This window comes from Grampus griseus (genome assembly GCF_964374135.1).
Source record: "Grampus griseus genome assembly, chromosome: 2".
Lineage (NCBI taxonomy): Eukaryota > Metazoa > Chordata > Mammalia > Artiodactyla > Delphinidae > Grampus > Grampus griseus.
Window position 1 is genome coordinate 93,500,548 of NC_139018.1, and position 19,494 is coordinate 93,520,041.

Sequence of the window (19,494 nt, forward strand, 5' to 3'; positions counted from 1 at the left end):
CTTTGCTAACAATTTATATATTATACTGATTAAGAAAATGCTTACCTGGAAGTTTAAGCTTTCTACAGCAAGAATTACAGTGATGTTTTGCTCTGAAGTTTTTTATTGCATCTTCTCCTAGGTTTGCTGGGCCAAAAACCATATCACAGGATCTGTGGAATTGGTAGTTAAAAGAAAAAGTCAGTTAATGAAAATAGAAATGTAGAATTTGAAATTACAAAAATGTCTTAATGAAATTATTAAAACTTATTACCTCTTTTCTTCTGCCTTTATCACAGATGGGTCAGTCAAATTTTCACCCACACCTTTATATGTATATATTAAAAAGACAATTTTATTATATAATTGATATAAATACATAATAAAAAGTCACAAGAGATTCTATAGCATCATCAACCATTACATGACGTTAAATTATTCAAAAGAGGATAGGTTTTTCACTCTTGATATTTCATAACTTGACTTATGACCTCAACATTGCACTAGGAACAAACACAGCTCCTTTGACATGAACAACAGTTAAATGTCAGAATAGGTAGGTAGGCATGTAATCTCCTGGTGACACCAGTTTCTGATGCAACAAGCCCAAGCGGGAAGTAAATATCTCCTTATTTACAATTTGCCCTTGTTTCACCTTAGTTAGTGAAGAACAATTAGATACACGAAGGCATGATCTATAGGTCATTTTACAAGTCTTTTGGATTTTTTAAAATCACAGGCTAACATATAAATACATTTTCTTGCAAAAGATTTAGATTACATAAAGAGTAAGATTGTGAACATCTTCCTTCACCTCCAGCCCTCTCCAGAGGTGTTAAAAGTGTGGTTAAATCTTTTCAGTCTCATCTATTCATTCGTATAAAGAACAACTACTGATATTTGAATAATCATAAAATATTTAACCCATTAGAATGAAACCTAATAAAACGGGTAGAATTTCACAATAGAAAAAGCTAGAATTAAAACATGAGTCTAATTTCTACTCAGATTGGCAAAGATTAAGTAAATATTCAGTAATGAAGAGATGGCGAAGAAATGGGCGCAGTGATGAGTGCTCACAGTGCTGAGTATGAATTCACATAACGTTTTGGAAAAGTAACCTGGCCGTTGCTATTGAAATTGTACTCATCTCTAAAACTAAAAATAGGGTGACTGTCTCATAATAGAGGATGTAAATCATGCTATGCCTCCATACTACAGCTGTTAAAAGGAATGCCTCAGATTTATCAATAATGATCCAGAAGATGGCCATCATGTATTATTAGGTAGAAAAAAAAAAAGTGAAATACACACACACACATACATATATATAGCATGATTCCAGCTGGAGGAAAATCACAACACAAAATGATTAAAAGTAAGTTTAAAAATTTGTAATTTGTCTTCACAAAGGTAGAGGAACAGTAAAGATGGGAACATTTTGTTCTTTATATATTTCTATATTGTTTAACTTGTTTGTAGTAACTGTCTAAAATATTTCTATGAAAAAAATGGCTCCATGAACACATTAATTTTGTAGAGAACATCACTATTACTCTGCTTGTTAAAAATAACTGCCATCTTTTAATTAACAGTTTGGCCTCACTTCCTAGGCATATTTGAAGATGGACTAGCCCGTCTAATAATATACATCAGAAATTTCACTATATATATCACTTAATCATTTATGTAAAATGATGAATTTACTGAAAAAAGGATAGCTATTTTTACACAGATTTTCTTTCTTGAGTTGGTATTGAAAATCAATACCAACTGTTTGCTTTTCAACAAATTGTTTATATTTGGGAGTATCTATATAATGAAAGAAGTCATCAAGTGATAAATATTCTAAACAATTGTTTTTATGTGATTTGAAATCTGGTCTATGTTGACATTTGAAATTAAAGCTGCTCTTTAGGGGCAAAAAAAAAATGAAACTATAATGTGAAAGTGTCATCCAGGCAGAGGTGGCAATTTGCTCAATTTCATTTTTCTTTGACCCTGCTGTGAAGCTGCATAAATATTACTCTAAGCAAATCACTGCTCTCTCCTAGTCATAATTTCTTTTTTTTCTCCCTTTTACATGTATGAAGGAATCTGTCTACAAAGATGGCTATGCTCAGTTTTCCCCTCCTTGTATACATGCTGCTCTACCTTCCAAGTGCTTGAATCTATTCCCTACCTCTTGAATCTGAGCTGTCCTTATAACTTACCTTGACCGGTAAAATGTGGCAGAAGGGATGTGGGCCCATTCTGGTCCTAACCTAAGAGTTTCTGCTTTCTCTCTGGAGGAAGCCAGCTGTCATGTAAGAAGTCTAATTACCTGAAACCATGCTACAAAAAGTCCAAGCTACCCAGCCATGTGGAAAAATCACTTTGTGGTGAACTGAGGAATTCAGCTGTCTTGAACAGAGACCTAAGACATTTGGCTCCAGTCAAGCTGTCCAAACTAGTCTCCAGCCATTCAACCCCTCCAAGGGGACAGTACAGACGAGCCATCCCCAAATTCCTTAACCAAAGAAGTGTAAGCAAGCAAAATGGTTGTTTTAATCCACTATTAGGTAGTTTAGTTCACAGTAATAGATAACATAAACACCAGGAACAATACAGATAGTTGTTATTGTTTTAAAGAAATGGTCTTTATACTTTTAAAGAAATTAAGGCTACAGATCTATGAGTGGAATAGGGGATTTCACATGATTTTGCTTATTAAAACATCTGTATTACCTAAGTAACAATTAAGATAGCATCTCACTCTTCAGGGCCCTGATAGCTATATACTATGGCTGTTATTGACTTGCTTTTTTAACAGCTTCTGCTGACCTAAGATTTTACCTATCCATAAATTAGCAGATTTCTGTATATTGCTCATAACACATGAATAGATGAGAACCTAATGTATAATTCCCTTTTAGCAATATTTTAATAAATTTACCTTGTAAATCAAGTACCAGTAACTCCCCTCTTGTATATTCATAAGTCCAATGGCTAAAGGCTAGCATGATCTCTTCCAGTGTATTTGTTGGAATAATCTCATCACCATTATTGTTGTTGTATTTTCTAAATTCTCCAGTCATACATTCTTCCACAGCGAACCACTGTCCTGCTGAATGGCAATACAGCAGGAAAACTTCAAGGAACCTTATGAAAAACAGTTATAAATATTACTAGTAGTTTTTTTTATGATAAACAACCGAATGACAATTTTTATTGATTTAATCTTAACCAATACACAATCTATGCCATATATAATTCTTTCAGCTCTGCAACCACCTACACTTATTCACATTGTTCAACTCAAGTTCAGTGCCCTCAGAAAGGTTCCTGCTCAATTTAGTCATTTTATCCTATACTAGTAGTTTTCTTAATAAAATTCTAAACCATCTTTAAAATGGGTAAATAATGAAATAGCATCAATAATGAAGGTCAAAAGAGAATGCTATCCACATAACACTAAAAGATCTCAAAAATTTTAAGAGATTTACCTTGGAGAATATGGTATGGATTTGGGTTTCATTTGGTTGAAGGCAAATGTGAGCTTTTGTGCTGCTCTCTGTTGTTGAATTTCCTACAGAACAGAAAAAAGAAACCCTCATTCAACACTGAAATTAAGATTACTTGATTTATCATACTTTAGAAGTGAAAACATGAAGCTCAAATAATGCTTCACTGTATGCATTCACTAGCACTTACTCTAAGACAAAGATGCAGAACTGTATCTTCTTTATAAATACTTGACCATGTATTAACCACCTCAGGAAGAAAAGATTTGATAATATAAAGATGTCCTGATTTGAGGATATCATGTTCTGACCAAGTACACTGTACTTTGACAGCTCTTCGTAAACCTCCTCCCATCTCCTCTTTACTTAAAAACTCTATTTTGGCACAGAGGCCTAGCTGTGACCACGAAGACATGCTGTTATTCAGTATGTTGGGAGAACTCTCTTCCAAGCGATACACTGTGACAGGCTCACCTGCAACATGAATAGACATATTTTAAGGTCAAAGTATGACTCTGAAAATCACAAGGTAGAAATTGGCAGGTATCTTTGGTTAAGATTAAGTGAGGAACAGAATATGAGATGGACCAAGTTGTAGTTTTATAAAAGAAGTTTAAGGGCAAGAAATACTCAGAAACCAAGGATCTAGTATCTCTAAATTCACCTGTATTTGGTAATAATAAGCATTTTTGAAATCATGAACATTTTCGAGAAAAACTTTTAGAAAGCAATTAGACGTCTAAACACTTCTAAGCTAAACTTTTTAAAAGGAGGTTAGATCTGTTCCACAAACCCTGTGATATCAATTTATTAACGCTTTCATTGCTAAACTACGGATCAAGAGCTTTTCTGAATTAAAATACACCACTGCTTCCGATATGCCAGAAAGAGAGAAAATCAATACTTCTGATGCTTCCTTCAGTTTAAACATACCTGAATCTTGTAGTAATCAGACTGATTAAAATTTATATGAAATTAACAATTCTTAATGTGATCCTTCCTCTTTCTGTCACCACCCATGTTCTATATTACAGTTAAAACCACATGTTAATTAAGGGTTTATTTTCCCTCTTATTTCTTTACTTTTTGGATTTACCTCTTGGAGGCACAGGTGTAAATGGAATGCTCTGGGATAATCTCATCAAGTTATTTCTTTCCACAGCTGCATAAAAATGAGAGAGAAATAATGAAATCCCTAAAAGCTCAAAGAACTACTAAATTTTGCTTTTAATATTTACTATTACTAACCTGAGTAATAGTAATTTGTATCCATAACTGGTTTAAATGGAGAAGCAAGACCTAAAATGGTAAATAAACAAATGAGACCCTTTTAAAAGTACTAATGCAGCATAAATTTTTGTTCAAGCATTCTCATTTAATCATCCCAAGTTTCCTTCATGTAAGCTCTGTTCACAAAAACAGAAAAAAACAAGTAATAAATTATGTCCATCATGTGCTTTATTACCCTATTTCATTATGCCAGATTAGTGGTAACTGTGTAGTATGACACCTGGAAGGGAAAAAGCACATGATGGTTCACACTCTCCTGTTATAAACTGCATTCTTCCCTTATTCCCTACTCAAAAAGAAAAGTGTCAGACCTTTGGGGTGTGGGGCTGTAGCCCTGTAACCATTTTAATGGGTTGACCATGAGAAGATATAAAATAACAAAAAAGCCCCTCTTCCATTTCTAAGTATATCTGAGGACTTTACTTTTTTTAATTTTTTTATTGAGGTATAGGTGATTTACAATGTTGTGTTAGTTTCTGTGAGGACTTCACTTTTTTTTTTTTTTTTTTGCGGTACGCAGGCCTCTCACTGTTGTGGCTTCTTCCGTTGCGGAGCACAGGCTCCAGACGCGCAGGCCCAGCAGCCATGGCTCACGGGCCCAGCCGCTCCACGGCATGTGGGATCTTCCCGGACCGGGACACGAACTCTTGTCCCCTGCCATTGGCAGGCGGACTCTCAACCACTGCACCACCAGGGAAGCTCAGGACTTCACTTTTTTATTTTTTGGCCACACCGTGCAGCTTGCAGGATCTCAGTTCCCCAAACAGGGATTGAACCTGGGGCCATGGCAGTGAAAGCCTGGAATCCTAACCACTAGGCCACCAGGGAACTCCCGAGGACTTCACTTTTTAACTGTACTGAGAAAGATGGAGAATAAATTGAACCAGGAGAATAAATTGAACCTGCTACGTGTTAAGTTTCTAGAATATAAATGAAAAAGAACCTATCGTCTTGCAGAAGAAAGCTAGTTAACAGTTGTATCATTGTGTGAGAAGTATAAAATATAGTGTTCTCACACATGCACACAATACAGGACTGTAGAGGAGGGGTACCAAATGTCTCCTGGTTGAAGAAAGGTTGAAGGATATCTCAGAGGAAGAGGGCTTTGTGAGTGCTAGGTCAAGGGGGTCAAGAATACCTCCTGCTCAGGTTTCACTTAGCTGACTGAAAAAGTACCATTCACTAACACACGGAATATAAGGGAAGAAGCAACCTGGGTAGCAAGGATAAAGGGGAGTGGGGAGACTTTTGTAAAACGATCATCATTCACACGGTGAGTTCTTGTATTTGTGAAACACTTATAATGAAGAGAAACAAGCTGAAGGGAGAACTTTCTACTACCTTGGCTTTTTCAAATATGAAGTCTAAAATTTCTTACTTAGGACAATGTAGTATTTGCTGAAGTAGATCATATACAATCCTCAGTTTTTCGCATTAAATCTACCACACAGACTCACCATTCAACGTTCCTTCTTCAGATGGCCTAAAGAAACAACAAAAAATATATTACAATTTTAGTAACTTAAAATTAGTTTTGGCTACCACAAAATTTTTTATTTTATGAAGTTACTGTTATTTAATATAACATTATTAAAGGAATTCTGAGATTCAGATTCACTTTTGTTTGAATATTTGCCACTTCCCTTAAGCTTGTACCAAATTCATATACGGATATGTATAAATCCATATGCATATACTTTATCAACAACTTTTACCTCCAATTTATGCCTACATAAATATTAGTAGTAGTTTGATGCCAAACTGAAGGTTCAGTACTAATACAGTAAAATATTCCATGACTCCTCTATTTGTGAAGATTCATTCCAGTACTTTAATAATGCCTTGAAATGACTTTGCAGGATTCTAAAAATACTTCAACAGAACTGATGGGCAAAGAACAGAGAGAACAGCAATTGTATATCATTTTGCAAAATTCAATTGCTAATGTTGAAAAAAATTTTTTTCCAATGTGAATATGTTTATTTATAACAACATATACTGGTACCAAGTGTAGGTTCTATTAATCCCAAAGATTCCAGTGCAAATTAGAGACAAGTGTAGTGGAAAGGAAAGGGGAATGGGAATCAAGAAAAATAGATTAGAAGCTTAGCTCTCCCATTATGCAGTTATGTGGCCTTGCTCAGGACTAAAAGGACTAGATCTAGAAAGAACCACTTGAGTAGGAGACCTTGGTAATCTCTTTCGAGCTCTTACATTCTATCTGATCCTAATATTTCCCGTTGACTTTCACCTTAGTAACATCAATATTTCCTATAGGAAATACTTTGACCCTAGCATCAGCCCTTTGTCTACTGCTGATAAACCACTGTTAGCACACCCAAAGAGTACTGACCAACTCCACCTTTCTGGGTACTTCTATGGGTCAGCATTCTGTAACTCAAAGTTCTCTTGTTAGCCGAATTAACATCAACTTTAAGTACTGATTCTGCATTTCCATCCTACAGTTCTACTTATAAAAGACATTATTCTCTGAAGAGGTCTGATTATAAATAGATCTTCCAAATGCCATTCAGGGCCAGGATACCTCCACAATTTGAACAACTGCATACCCACATAGCACCTGGTTTATTCTCTTCTCCATATATTCACATCTATTTCTGATACAGAGAAGGAAATAGGGAAAACACTATATAATATATAATAAATTCCCTCAAATTGGCTTCCCTTCTCAAGCAGTTCACATTGGAGAGTAACTTTACCATGCTTCTAGTATCAAATGGGTGTCAAAACAAGATTACTTTTTTAATTACTCTTTTTTAATGTCCTTTGGAATCCTAAAATACTAATTTCGAGGCTGGAAAACAGAGATTATCTTTGATTCTTCTTTATCGTTATGTTTAATCTGTACTGAAAATTTTCACTTTCTGGGGATGACTACTTGTAAGATTGCCTTTTGTTTCTACTTTTGGTTCTGGATTATCACATCAGCTTTCTCGTGGAGCTTCCTATATGCAGGCTTTCTAATGTACACTGTGTATTACTGCTCTAATTATCAAAGTGCTTCCCAAAAGCAGAAGAAAGGCTTGTTGATTAGAACGATGGGCAGAGAAATTATTAGCTAAAGTGTCAAACTAAGTTGTTGAACAAGTTTATTCAAAAGCAAGTTGGAAACAGGACTAAATAATAAAATCATAACTGTATCATTATAATGAAAATTTTATTTGAGTTGTGGTTATAATACGACTAATGTAACTATATAAAATCATAAATTAAAATATATACATTAACTTATAATAAATGATTCCCCAATCTCTTCTATGTAAAGACAGGAGATCACAAAATAAATAATCAGCAATAATTTCAAGAAGTGTTAAAAAAGATGATGCAAAGAGCAGGAAAAAAACAACATTCAATACCTATGATACTTTTCACACTAACGATGAGAAAAGGCTTACTTACATTTCTCTATTTGATGGTCTATCTTGTAGCCAATCCTTTAGTCAGAAACAAACACAAACAGAAAGTTAAAGAAAAAAGTCTCTAGGATAAAGCATAACTGTTTATCTGTTTTGTATCCTACATGTTTGATGAATGAAGGGTTGAAAAGTTAATATGAATTTGTTTTATACAACTGAATAAAAAACTGGTATAAAAGCTACCATAAGGCCATTCCACAAGGTAGAAAAAACAATTTCATGAGTGTTATTTCCTACAACATAATTGTAATTGTCTGCTGACAATTTTATTTTCTTAAAATACATATTTGTTTCTATGACTCTAAAAAAAAAATGTGCCTGGTGCCAAAACACATCAAAGTATAAAGATAAAAATTAAAATCATGCAAACTGTGACAAAGAAATCACTAATAACAGGCATATTTCATTGACGCCCTTTTGTGTGTGTACGTGGTGGGCTTTATTCTGCAGCTTTATAATTATTTTTCTAGGTGTGGATTTATTTTTACCTCCCCACTTTGGAACTTATGCTTCCTGAATTTGAATCTTCATATATTTCATCAATTTGGAAAATTCTAAGTCATTTATAATCTCTTCAAATTGTCTACTCTCTCAAGGCCAATTTAGAGATATTTTTCCATCTCTTTACGCTTAACACATTTTCCACCTAATTATAATTCTATGTTACATTGTGGTCCAATTTAGCAAAATTCTCCATTCAGCTGTGCCCAATCTGTTATTTTAACCGCCACCGAGATTTTTTTTTTTTTAATTAACTTATTTTATTTTTGGCTGCTTTGGGTCTTTGTTGCTACGTGCGGGCTTTTATCTAGTTGTGGCGAGCAGGAACTACTCTTTGTTGCAGTGCACGGGCTTCTCATTGCGGTGGCTTCTCTTGTTGAGGAGCACGGGCTCTAGGCACGCAGGCTCAGTATTTGTGGCACACGGGCTTAGTTGCTCCATGGCATGTGAGATCTTCCTGGACCAGGGCTCGAACCCATGTCCCCTGCATTGGCAAGCAAATTCTCAACCACTGCGCCACCACAGAAACCCCCAACTGAGATTTTTTATTTTTTCCCAAATTTTCCAGTATTTCTGAGTAATATCTTTTCTTTTTTAGAAATATTTATAATACTTTTTAATGGTTTTAATCAGACTTATAATCTGTAACCAATAATTCTACTATCTCAAGTTGTCAGAGATCTAATATGTTTGTATAAGCTGGCTCCGACAAGTTTTGTAATTTGACATTGTGAGGTCATCTTCAATGGAACCTTATTTGTAGCAAAACTGTGCAGCTTAGGTTCAGGATGAGTCCTTCCAGAAAGGAGGATTTGTTACTGTGAAACTCTGCGTTCACTAAACACCCTTCCCACTGAAATAATTTTTTTAATAAAATGATTTTTAATAATACAATCTATCTCCTTATAGCACACTATAAGTTAATATGGTTAATATGTTCTTTTTTTCTTTTCTTCAGGCTTCTAAAATGTTTTAATAAGAATGGGCATCTGGGGGACTTCCCTGGTGGTCCAGAGGTTAAGAATGCGCCTTCCAATGCAGGGGATGCGGATTCGATCCCTGGTCAGGGAACTAAGATCCCACATGCCACAGGGCAACTAAGCCCGAGTGCCGCAACTACTGAGCCCGCACGCTGCAATGAAGATCCCGCGTGCCGCAACTAAGACCCAACGCAGCCAAATAAATACATAAATATTTTTTTAAAAAAAAAAGAAGAAAAAAAGAATGGGCATCTGGGACAACCGGCAGGCGAGTGAGCAGGGCAAACTGGGATCACTGGGCGGCTGGAACTCCTTGCTGGACCTGATCCTCCTGGTGAGCATTTCTCCGCTCAGGGTCATAGACTGCAGACTGGGCAACACTTTTCTCAAATGTTCCTGGGCAAGGTACGACTGCCAGGGAGGGGATGGATTCCTCACTCCCCATGCTGGGCCGGTTGTGGGCACTGGAATTCATTTCCAAGGTTCACTGCTGGCTGGCCTCAGCTGGTGCGAGTGTCGAAAAATTTTTCCCATCATCTTCAGTAAACATCACAACCTTTGTGCATGTGTGAAGAAAGTTTCCTCTCCCCCAACCCCCTTGCTGTGGCCACAACAAAGGAACATGCATAAATGAGATGAATAAAAATACAGTAATATTTAAAAAAAAAAAAAGAATGGGCATCTGATGGACTTAGAAGATCCTCTTGTTTCCTTTCTGCATTAGATGATGGAAATGAGTGAAACAATAGCAGCAGCAGGTCAAAGGCTTCTAACAGGATAAGATAAAAAAAAAAACAAACCTGGTGTACAAATACACTGACTGGAATATCCAAGGGGTCTCCCTTTCAGTTTATCACAGAAATGAATCCACATCCCATTCGCACACTGAACCACTTATAGTGCCCAGTTCTATGCACAACCTGGGATTTCTCCCCTGCCTGCTCTGGCAGCTTCCTGCAATCTTCTCCATCACCTTTGCTTGCCCCACCTGGGGCTGATAACACCTGGTTGAATGACTTCTTTGTCTTCTGAAGAACCTCCAGGCTCTCATGGTTGCCTTGCTTGCCAGGGTGGGAGCAAGCAAGAGGGTGTGAGTACATGTGTAGCATTCAGTCCAGGGGGATGGGGCCAAGTTAATATGTTCTTGATGATCCAGGATCATAATTATGAGCACTAATTTCTATACTTGACTAGAAAGGAGCAACTGTTTTTGCTTTCTCCCAAGCTATTTGTCTTGGTTGCCAAAGTCTGCTTTTAAAGAGTGTTTGTAAAATCAAATATTACTCCAGTTGGCTGGGAATAATTTCATATCATTAGCTTCAATTCAAACAGAGATTCCTACCTTTCTTTCTTCTGCATACATTTTTCTTTAATAATTCCTGACTATTCACTACAGGAAGAAACTCTTTTCCATAACTGCTACTATGCACTGAGGTCAGTTTTCTAATGTTAAAAATTTTTTGAAAGCCAGATATAATCTCAGATAAAATATCACCATCTTTTAGCTCTTATCTAATAAATATATATTTTTTTTTTTTGCAATACGCGGGCCTCTCACTGTTGTGGCCTCTCCCGTTGCGGAGCACAGGCTCCGGACACGCAGGCTCAGCAGCCATGGCTCACGGACCCAGCCGCTCCGCCGCATGTGGATCTTCCTGGACCGGGGCATGAACCCGTGCCCCCCGCATAGGCAGGCGGACTCTCAACCACTGCACCACCAAGGAAGCCCTAAATAAGTATTTTTAAATACGCATATGTTTAATTGAAATGTACAAACCGGTAGTAAAGCTGCTTTGGAATCTACTTCATGAGTGTCTTCTATAGATGGCCTTCTACTGTTACTTTCCACTAAAAGAAAATTTAAAAAAATAAAAAAGTTATACAAGTAAAACAAATTTTTTTTAATACCAACTAACCAAACACAAAGTGTTTCGAGGCATAATATAACTTACCTAAGATAACTTATCCTCTCCCCAACACTGATGAATGTAAGAGTTATATGAGTCTCATGGGTCTCTTGACAGGATATCAAAATTATTCAATTTATTTTTGTGAAAAGGCAATATGAAATAAAAGAGGTTGGAAAAAAAAAAGTCTTGCTCTTCCTCTGTTCCCAAATTTCTTGTGTATCCTTCCAAAGATATTTTGTGTTTCTATATATACCCCTGAATCTTCTTTTTTAACATAAATGCTAGTATAATATATATATCTTCAGGTTTTTTGTTGTTGGTTTTTTAAATTTAAGCTTGGAGATCTTTTAGTATCAGTACACAGAGGATTTCTCTATTCTACTTTGATATTATGCTGAACTTCATACAATGGATATACAATAATTTATTTAACCAAACTCCTATTGATGGACATTTGGCCTGATTTCAATCTCTTGCTGTAACAATGTTGCAATTAATAATCTTAAACATCATTTTACAGTAATGGAAAAAAATAGTTCATCTTTCCCCCCATTTAAGATGCCACTTTTGTCACATTTTGCTTGTTTATGCTAAACAAACTTTAGAATTAAGCCTATTTTCCAAAAAAAGTGAGGATGTTAAATTTTAAATTAATTTAGAATTTACAACCTCATGATACAATAAAGGAAAACCTCAGAAAGAACAGTGAAGAGAAATCTTAGAACGAAAGAATGAACGGTGAAAGGAAATCTTAGAACGTTCCAAGTATAGAGGGCAAAACGAGCAGATTGAGATATATTAGGGGACTCTGGACAAAAGTTTTTCATGATGATGAAACTGAATATTTTGAAAAAATTTATTCGAAGAGCAGAGAATCCAGTGTTGATCTAACCAAAATCATGACATAACTACACTGGTGGGAAAGGGTAAAGACATCTGTGCATGCATGTGGGCTAGGGAATAGAGAGGGGTGGGGACGGCGGTAGGGAAGAGCTCAATCCTTGTCTTCTTTAGTGGGAGGTCAACAGATACTGCCTAAAACTGAAATACGAGGATATAAAATTACAGGCATCCTAACTTTAGAAATAATATCCATGTTATCCAAAAATAGTGAGTTTTATTTCTTCCCTCCTAACCCTTCTACCATTTATTTTTCTTCCTTTTCTTCTTTGGCTAAAATGTTAAATAGAATCCTTGTCTTGTTCTCCTTCTGGAGTGTTCAATATTTCACTCTGAAGTATGGTATCTGTGGCAAGTTTTTGTTAGATACCCTTTATTCAGATTAAGGACACTCCATTCTATACTTACTTTGCTAGGAGTTTTAATCATGAATGGATGTTGAATTTCATCAAATTCAGCCTTTTCTGCAGCTATTAAGATAATCATATGATTTTCTTCTTTAATTTGTTACTATCATGCCTTATATTTTTGAATGTTAAACTAATTTGCACTCCTGGAATAAATCCAACTTGAAGAGAATAAAAGGAGAAATGATGGTGAGGGGAATAAGGAAGTACTACTTTTCTTAAGGAACCTTATAAAGATTAAATGTACATAACTGAAAAGTTAGATAACAATAAATTTATATGCATATAACTATGATCCCAAAAAAGCATGATATGGAAACATCTCCAGATCATTAAACTTTTTAAATGAAAAATTAAAGGTGCAGGACAACATGTATGGTATGCTACCTTTTGTGTAAAAGATGAACAGGTAAAAAAGACTACTGTCATATATGACTACATAAGCATGAAACTAGAGAAAAAACAAAAATAACAGTGGTTACACATGGGGTTGGTGTGAGACTGAGACTGATTTTCAAAGTGCTTGTGTGTGTGTGTGTGTGTGTGTGTGTATTTTAATTTTGAACCAAATAAATGTATTAATTATTTTTAAAGGTTAAAGCAGAAAAATAAGTTGATTAAATGACTATACAGATTAAAATACAACCGATTCATTTGTAAAAAAGTCAGCACATTTGTAAAAAGCGAGTCTTTGCCTTTCATCTTTTAAGTCTAAACAATTTGTTGAAAAATATTAAGAATGTTCAGATTATGTATTATTCAAGGTTAAGAACAACAATGATGGACCAGAATCTTCATTTTCTTACTTCTGAAACATTCACTGCTCAAGTGTGTGACATACATAAAATACATTTAAAGTTTAATGATGTCCATAAAATACCTGTAAAGCTTAAATGAGTATATTTGTTAGCATAATTCATGAAGTCAAAATACTCACCTTGCTCTGAATGAAGAGGAACAGAAGTTTTGTGACACTCAGTAAATCCAGCATGAGAACTCACATGTTTCAGAGTGTTTTCAGAAGGAATATCATTCTGCATATTATACATATACACAATTTTAAAACAATTGAACTAAATTTCAAATCACTGCTCTAAGTAGTATAAGAGCCTCTGGATCTATTTAGCTCAATATGCTTTAATCTACCTGGACTCCAAGGGGTATATTACAAATTACAGTTATTTTCTTCAATGTCAATTTCAAAAACTGCCATCAAAACACCCTACTTGCTTATTGTTCATAAATCCATCTGAATGAATTCTTTTTCATAGCAATACAAGTTCATTTAAAAAATTGGAGGAAAATAGGACACTGTAGGGAAAATAATAAAACATTTATCAATTCACCTTAAAAAGAAAAAAACTATTTTACACTAAAATTGAAACAGCAATACTTTCTTCTTTGGAGAGTAAAAAAGTGGAGGGGAAATTTATTTTGGGGAGTTTTGGTAGCTTTCTTATTGCTTTGTATAAGCTATTTGTATAACAAAGATCTATCTGGTCATTATTTGTCAAATTTCAATTTTTTTCATATTTGTTTTATCTATGCTTTATATTTTTAGGTACTCATCTCTTTTCATCCTTCCCTTAATATTTGTTTTAAAAGCCCTCCTGGCTTTACTGACTTAATATTTCTATTTTCTTAAGTTATTTTTATACTTTGAATTTTTATATTTAAATCCAGAATTCATCTGAGCTTATGAAGCGATATGAAACAGACGTTTCCTAATTTCTACCCAGTTGTCCAATCTGTGTGTTTACTGACAAAGCATTCCTTTTCTCATCAATTTCTAATCCAACTCTTATTAAATTTGTATTTGTAGAAGGGTTATTTTGGAGTCACCAAAATGTTTCACTAAATATTCATGTTTCAATTGTACCACTTGTATAGATATTTTAGAATCTAACAACTAATTCTCCCCCATTTTCTTCTTTTTACCTATTCGTTTTTCCAGATGAACTAACAAAATTCATTAAACTAATGCAGAAGATCTGATACCTTCACCCTGTTTTTTTTTTTCAGCTATACACAGGTCATACTACTATATAACTTTAAAATATTTCCAAACCTCTACCACCCCTCAGAAACAATGAGTTTTAAAATGTTACTACCACAATAAGCTATTACTTTCATTAAATAAATTTAGCTTAAACGTCTCAAGAAAATTAAGTTTTTCTACCTTTGATGTTTCACATTCTTCACATTACAGCTGATTTATTGATATACAGCCAAGCAAAAAGTGCTAACCTTTTTCCTATTGTCACAAAGCAACTCTGATTTCCTTTCTGATTTTAGTTGTTCCTTTTGGAACCAGTTCTAGCTATTTCTTGATTGTTTTACTTAAGTATTTTCCTTGATATATACTCTTTGATACAATGACACATCAATTTCATAGAACCATCTTTGATAGAAATTCTAGTGTGGGACTGATGAGTGGGCTTCGAGGTATTTGTAAAACTCTACACTTTAAAAGAAAAAAGTTTGTATATGTGCATTTGCCTGAGAAGGTGGTCTGTAGTTTTCATTAAATTTTCAAAGGGATGTATAACCCACAAATGTTCAAGAACTCAAAACCTCTAACCGTCATGAGCTAGAGCTCATTATTCTATTATTACAGTTCTTTTCCTCTAAGTAAAGTACTCACAGTTGTTAAATTTAAAACATAGTCACCACTTTTCTTCCCACTCACAGAAACTTGTTATTTCTTCTTGTTTTTACCAGGAAGTTATTTGCTCACTTAAAAATTTTCAGCATACTCCTGTTTTAAGTTCATTTAATAGGTCCATTGTTAAAAGGTGCAATCTGTGGGGAAACCCTAACATCTACCATTTACCATTAGGAAATGTCCATTCATTATAAATGATTTCCCACCATATATCAAGTGCTTCACAACAGCAAAATGCCATCAGAGTATCATCAAATTCCTTCAACTACTGTTGTGACACCTTGTTAAAGATACCTTAGAAGTTCAATGAAATATAAATTAGAGAATTAACAGCCTAAGTCAGGGTAACTATAACTACTATAACTAAGGATTGAGAAAAGTAGAGGCACTAAAAAAGTATTTAGGAAGCAAAACCAGGTAGACTTGGCTGTTGACTGGAAGGGTAGGATGCTGATGCTATTAACAGAGGTAGGAAATACAGGAGGAAAAGAAATATGTCTGCTGAGAAGGGAGATGATGGTGAATTTGAGGTTTTGACATGATGAGTTTAACAACTCTCAGAGTTCCAGCTAGTTAGCAGTTCTAACCTTTTACTGTGGTGTCATGTCAATTCTCTAAGTCATAATCACTCCAAAGATTTACTTTCTCCATATCCATTCCTAGCCCTCAGAATTTTCCTGGCTAAAATTGAAGTGTACAGGTTTAGAGTCAAACTTGGGGCCAAATGCCACTTAGGCACTAATGCCCCTATTACTAAGTTTTATTACTAACTGCTAAAAGGTATCAATAAATATCTCTAAAATTCTAGGATACCAAGTACCCAACTATAATATTTAAACATTTAAAAAATTACTTTCATTAATAAAAAGTGAACAAATATACTACCCAAATTATCATGTACATCTCTCTTGAACAACTAATTATACTATAAGGAAGGACTAAAATAAGAGGCATTGGGCTCTCTTACACTGACACAAATGGACTCTACAATTGAGCAATATAACATACTGGGTCCATATTTTTAATTAAAGGGTATCTGCATATAGGAGAAAGAGAGTGTGATAGAAATTTTATTAAACTTAAATAATTCCAAATTACAAAAAAACTCTATTACGAAGGTCCATAAAAAACTTCATTTACTATAAAATCCACTTCAGTTAAAACCTGTTCAAAAAAAACCCCATATGGAATGTAGATATATCACGTCTACATTTTAAGAATTATAAAACCAACTCTGGTAGAGCTTTGTCAGTTCTTCTTTCTACTTATTACTTTTTCTCATTCATTTATTCTTCCCTTGTTTTTCATCATCATGTGTCAGCTAATGCTACCTAAATGCATTCAACCTATTTATTTAGTTCTCTTCTTCTCTGTAAGGCATCATATATAATGGAAAATTCAGATCGTTAGAAGTATGTCACAGAATTAAAATGGTTAGAATACATCATGCAAATTAGTCTTATGGTAAGTTTATCTTACCTACTTCCTACATCTAAATGTATATGTGTATTTTAAGTTAACTTTTTGACTCCCACAAGTACTAAAGAGACTTTACCTGATATTTACGCATCTTTGAATACTCCATAATTGTTATTTCTTACATCATTCTGATGGTCTTATTTGAGTTAAGAAATACAAACTTAAAGGCAAATACGGAAAGAAAGGGACCTCATGGAATAACTACATCTCAATTTCCATATAGTCACCAATTAAATCCAAAGTTAACAAAATCTAGTAAATAGACATTAAATTATTCACTTTCGTACAATAATTCAATCAAAATATATGCTATTAAAAATACAAATGTTGGGGAATTCCTGGCGGTCCAGTGGTTAGGACTCTGTGCTTTTACTACCAAGGGCGCAGGTTCAATCCCTGGTCAGGGAACTAAGATCTTGCAAGCTGAGTGGCACGGCACCCCCCACCTCCCGCCAAAAAAGTCGGCATTTATATTATAAAAAATGCACTTGAGTCTACCTTTTAGATGTAGGGTAATAAGTAACATGTCCTGACAGCAATTTCACAATTAACTATAGATCATATGAGAAATAATCATTTATAAAAGCTTATATTATATCATTATCATTTCCTTGACTCTAGTTTTAGGAAAAACTTTATTTCTGTTATATTTATCACTTGATCATTTCTACAACTTAAGTTCTTAAGGGATGGAGAAGCTTAGCACTTTTCCAGGTCTTCCTAATTATCTTGATGTAGCTGTTATTACCCTTAAAGCTCAAATTAGTTATTGGTAATTTATGAAAGCAACAGTTAAGAAATAAAAACTTTCAGCCAGGAAACACACCTTTTTGCTAGTTGTTCTGTACACTTTAAAACTCATTTAACCAACATTTACTGAACATCTTACACTTGCACGCGATACTGTAGTTACTGGCATATTCAGCTTTTTATTGCTAGACCACAGGGTCCTTGAGAAGCAGGGTTATATTCTAATGAATTTTGGGGCCTGGGAAAGAGTTGAGTTCAATGAGTAGTCTGTGGAAACCATACAGGGAGAAGCATTTTTTAAGAGAAATATTAAATAGGTGATTTTTAACTTCAGTTAAAAAATGCAAGCTATTTGTACATTTTTTCATATTCTTCAACTGTTTCTTCTTTTTTTCAAATTGTGTATAAGCTTCAAATATTTGGAACTCTCATGTTGATGATGGTTTCTGCTAACACTGTATTTTTCCTGAAAAATATGTTTAATTCTATTTTGAACTAAACTCCAAAATAGCAAAATAATCGCACTGCTATAAGGATTTACTTACAGATAATATTTCTTTTATCTTGTTTGACGTTTCTTTAAACCTCTGTAAATCCATGCTATCTCTGTGTCCTTAAAAAAGAAAAAAGAAAAGATTACAACAAAAAATACTTTTTTTTTTAGTTCTATCAAAATAATGTCATTGCCTAGTCTATTCAAACAAGTGACGTATGTTGTCTTGTGAGTAATTTTGATGGCTCTGAAGTTTCCTGTAGCTTTCCTGATAAATACTGAAAATAGGTATCAAAAAGCTGGAGAAGATGAGTAGTTCAAGTTTACAGTAACAGGATCCTAAAAGAATCCAACATGTGATATGAAGTAAACTGCTTGAAATTTAGAAGAGGGGGAGCAGTCATTTTTACTCTCAATAAAAAAAGCATTATATATAATTATTATACATATATACATATTACATATAAATATAGACATCAAACATATGGATATCTATATCTACGTATCCATACCAGTGGCAATATATTAATAAACAGACTAAAATATGTTTTTAAAAAATAAATTGGGATAGATTTTATGTAGGAAAAGTTGTCTCTATAAACCCACAGTGAACTCACATAGCCTAGCAGTAGAGATCAGCATGCTCAATACCTAGATAATCCATGGGGTTGGCCCTAATGTGGAGAATTTTACATGGACATAACATTCTGTGAACCATCTCTATACATGTTCCGTGACTAGGTAAATTCCTAGGCTGGGAAGGCTCATATAAGTGTTAAAGACAAGGTTGGGAAGCCACCTGAAGGAAAAATTCTAACTTGAAGAGACAGAGGGCCTTCTTCAAACCTTGGAACATTCTGGTTATGTCCACGAACAACCCAAGTTGTTTCCTAAGAATTCTTTGTTAAATACTTTTATCTTTAATAATCTAAGAGGAAGGCTGTTAGAACACTATATTCTACAAATATTTCGGGCTTAGCTAGCTCTACAAAGCATTCCCTCTTCATCTTTTCCTTCCACGTGGAATAATGTCAACATTTAAATAACAAAACATCATCATTAAAAACAAAACAAATAAAACCTTAAACATACAAACCACAATATTAGTTCTTTCTTTCTGCCTTCATTGCCAAGCTTTTGAGTCGCCCCCCCATCACTCTCTACATTCACTCCCATTTGTACTTTATTTCACTATAATCA

General features: G+C 34.5%; 1 protein-coding gene across 1 annotated transcript in view; it reads right to left on the reverse strand.

The window, feature by feature from the left end:
- TRPM7 (transient receptor potential cation channel subfamily M member 7) overlaps window positions 1-19,494 on the reverse strand; it is a 122,138-nt gene that overhangs the window by 10,309 nt on the left and 92,335 nt on the right. The window contains exons 27-38 of the mRNA XM_082681130.1: window positions 18,347-18,414; window positions 13,845-13,941; window positions 11,468-11,538; window positions 8,193-8,227; window positions 6,230-6,255; window positions 4,731-4,781; window positions 4,579-4,644; window positions 3,673-3,956; window positions 3,465-3,547; window positions 2,915-3,120; window positions 254-305; window positions 46-152 (exon numbers count right to left, since the gene is read on the reverse strand). Coding sequence (XP_082537256.1) covers window positions 46-152; window positions 254-305; window positions 2,915-3,120; window positions 3,465-3,547; window positions 3,673-3,956; window positions 4,579-4,644; window positions 4,731-4,781; window positions 6,230-6,255; window positions 8,193-8,227; window positions 11,468-11,538; window positions 13,845-13,941; window positions 18,347-18,414 — 1,146 coding nt within the window. The remainder of the gene's footprint in view (window positions 1-45; window positions 153-253; window positions 306-2,914; window positions 3,121-3,464; window positions 3,548-3,672; window positions 3,957-4,578; window positions 4,645-4,730; window positions 4,782-6,229; window positions 6,256-8,192; window positions 8,228-11,467; window positions 11,539-13,844; window positions 13,942-18,346; window positions 18,415-19,494) is intronic.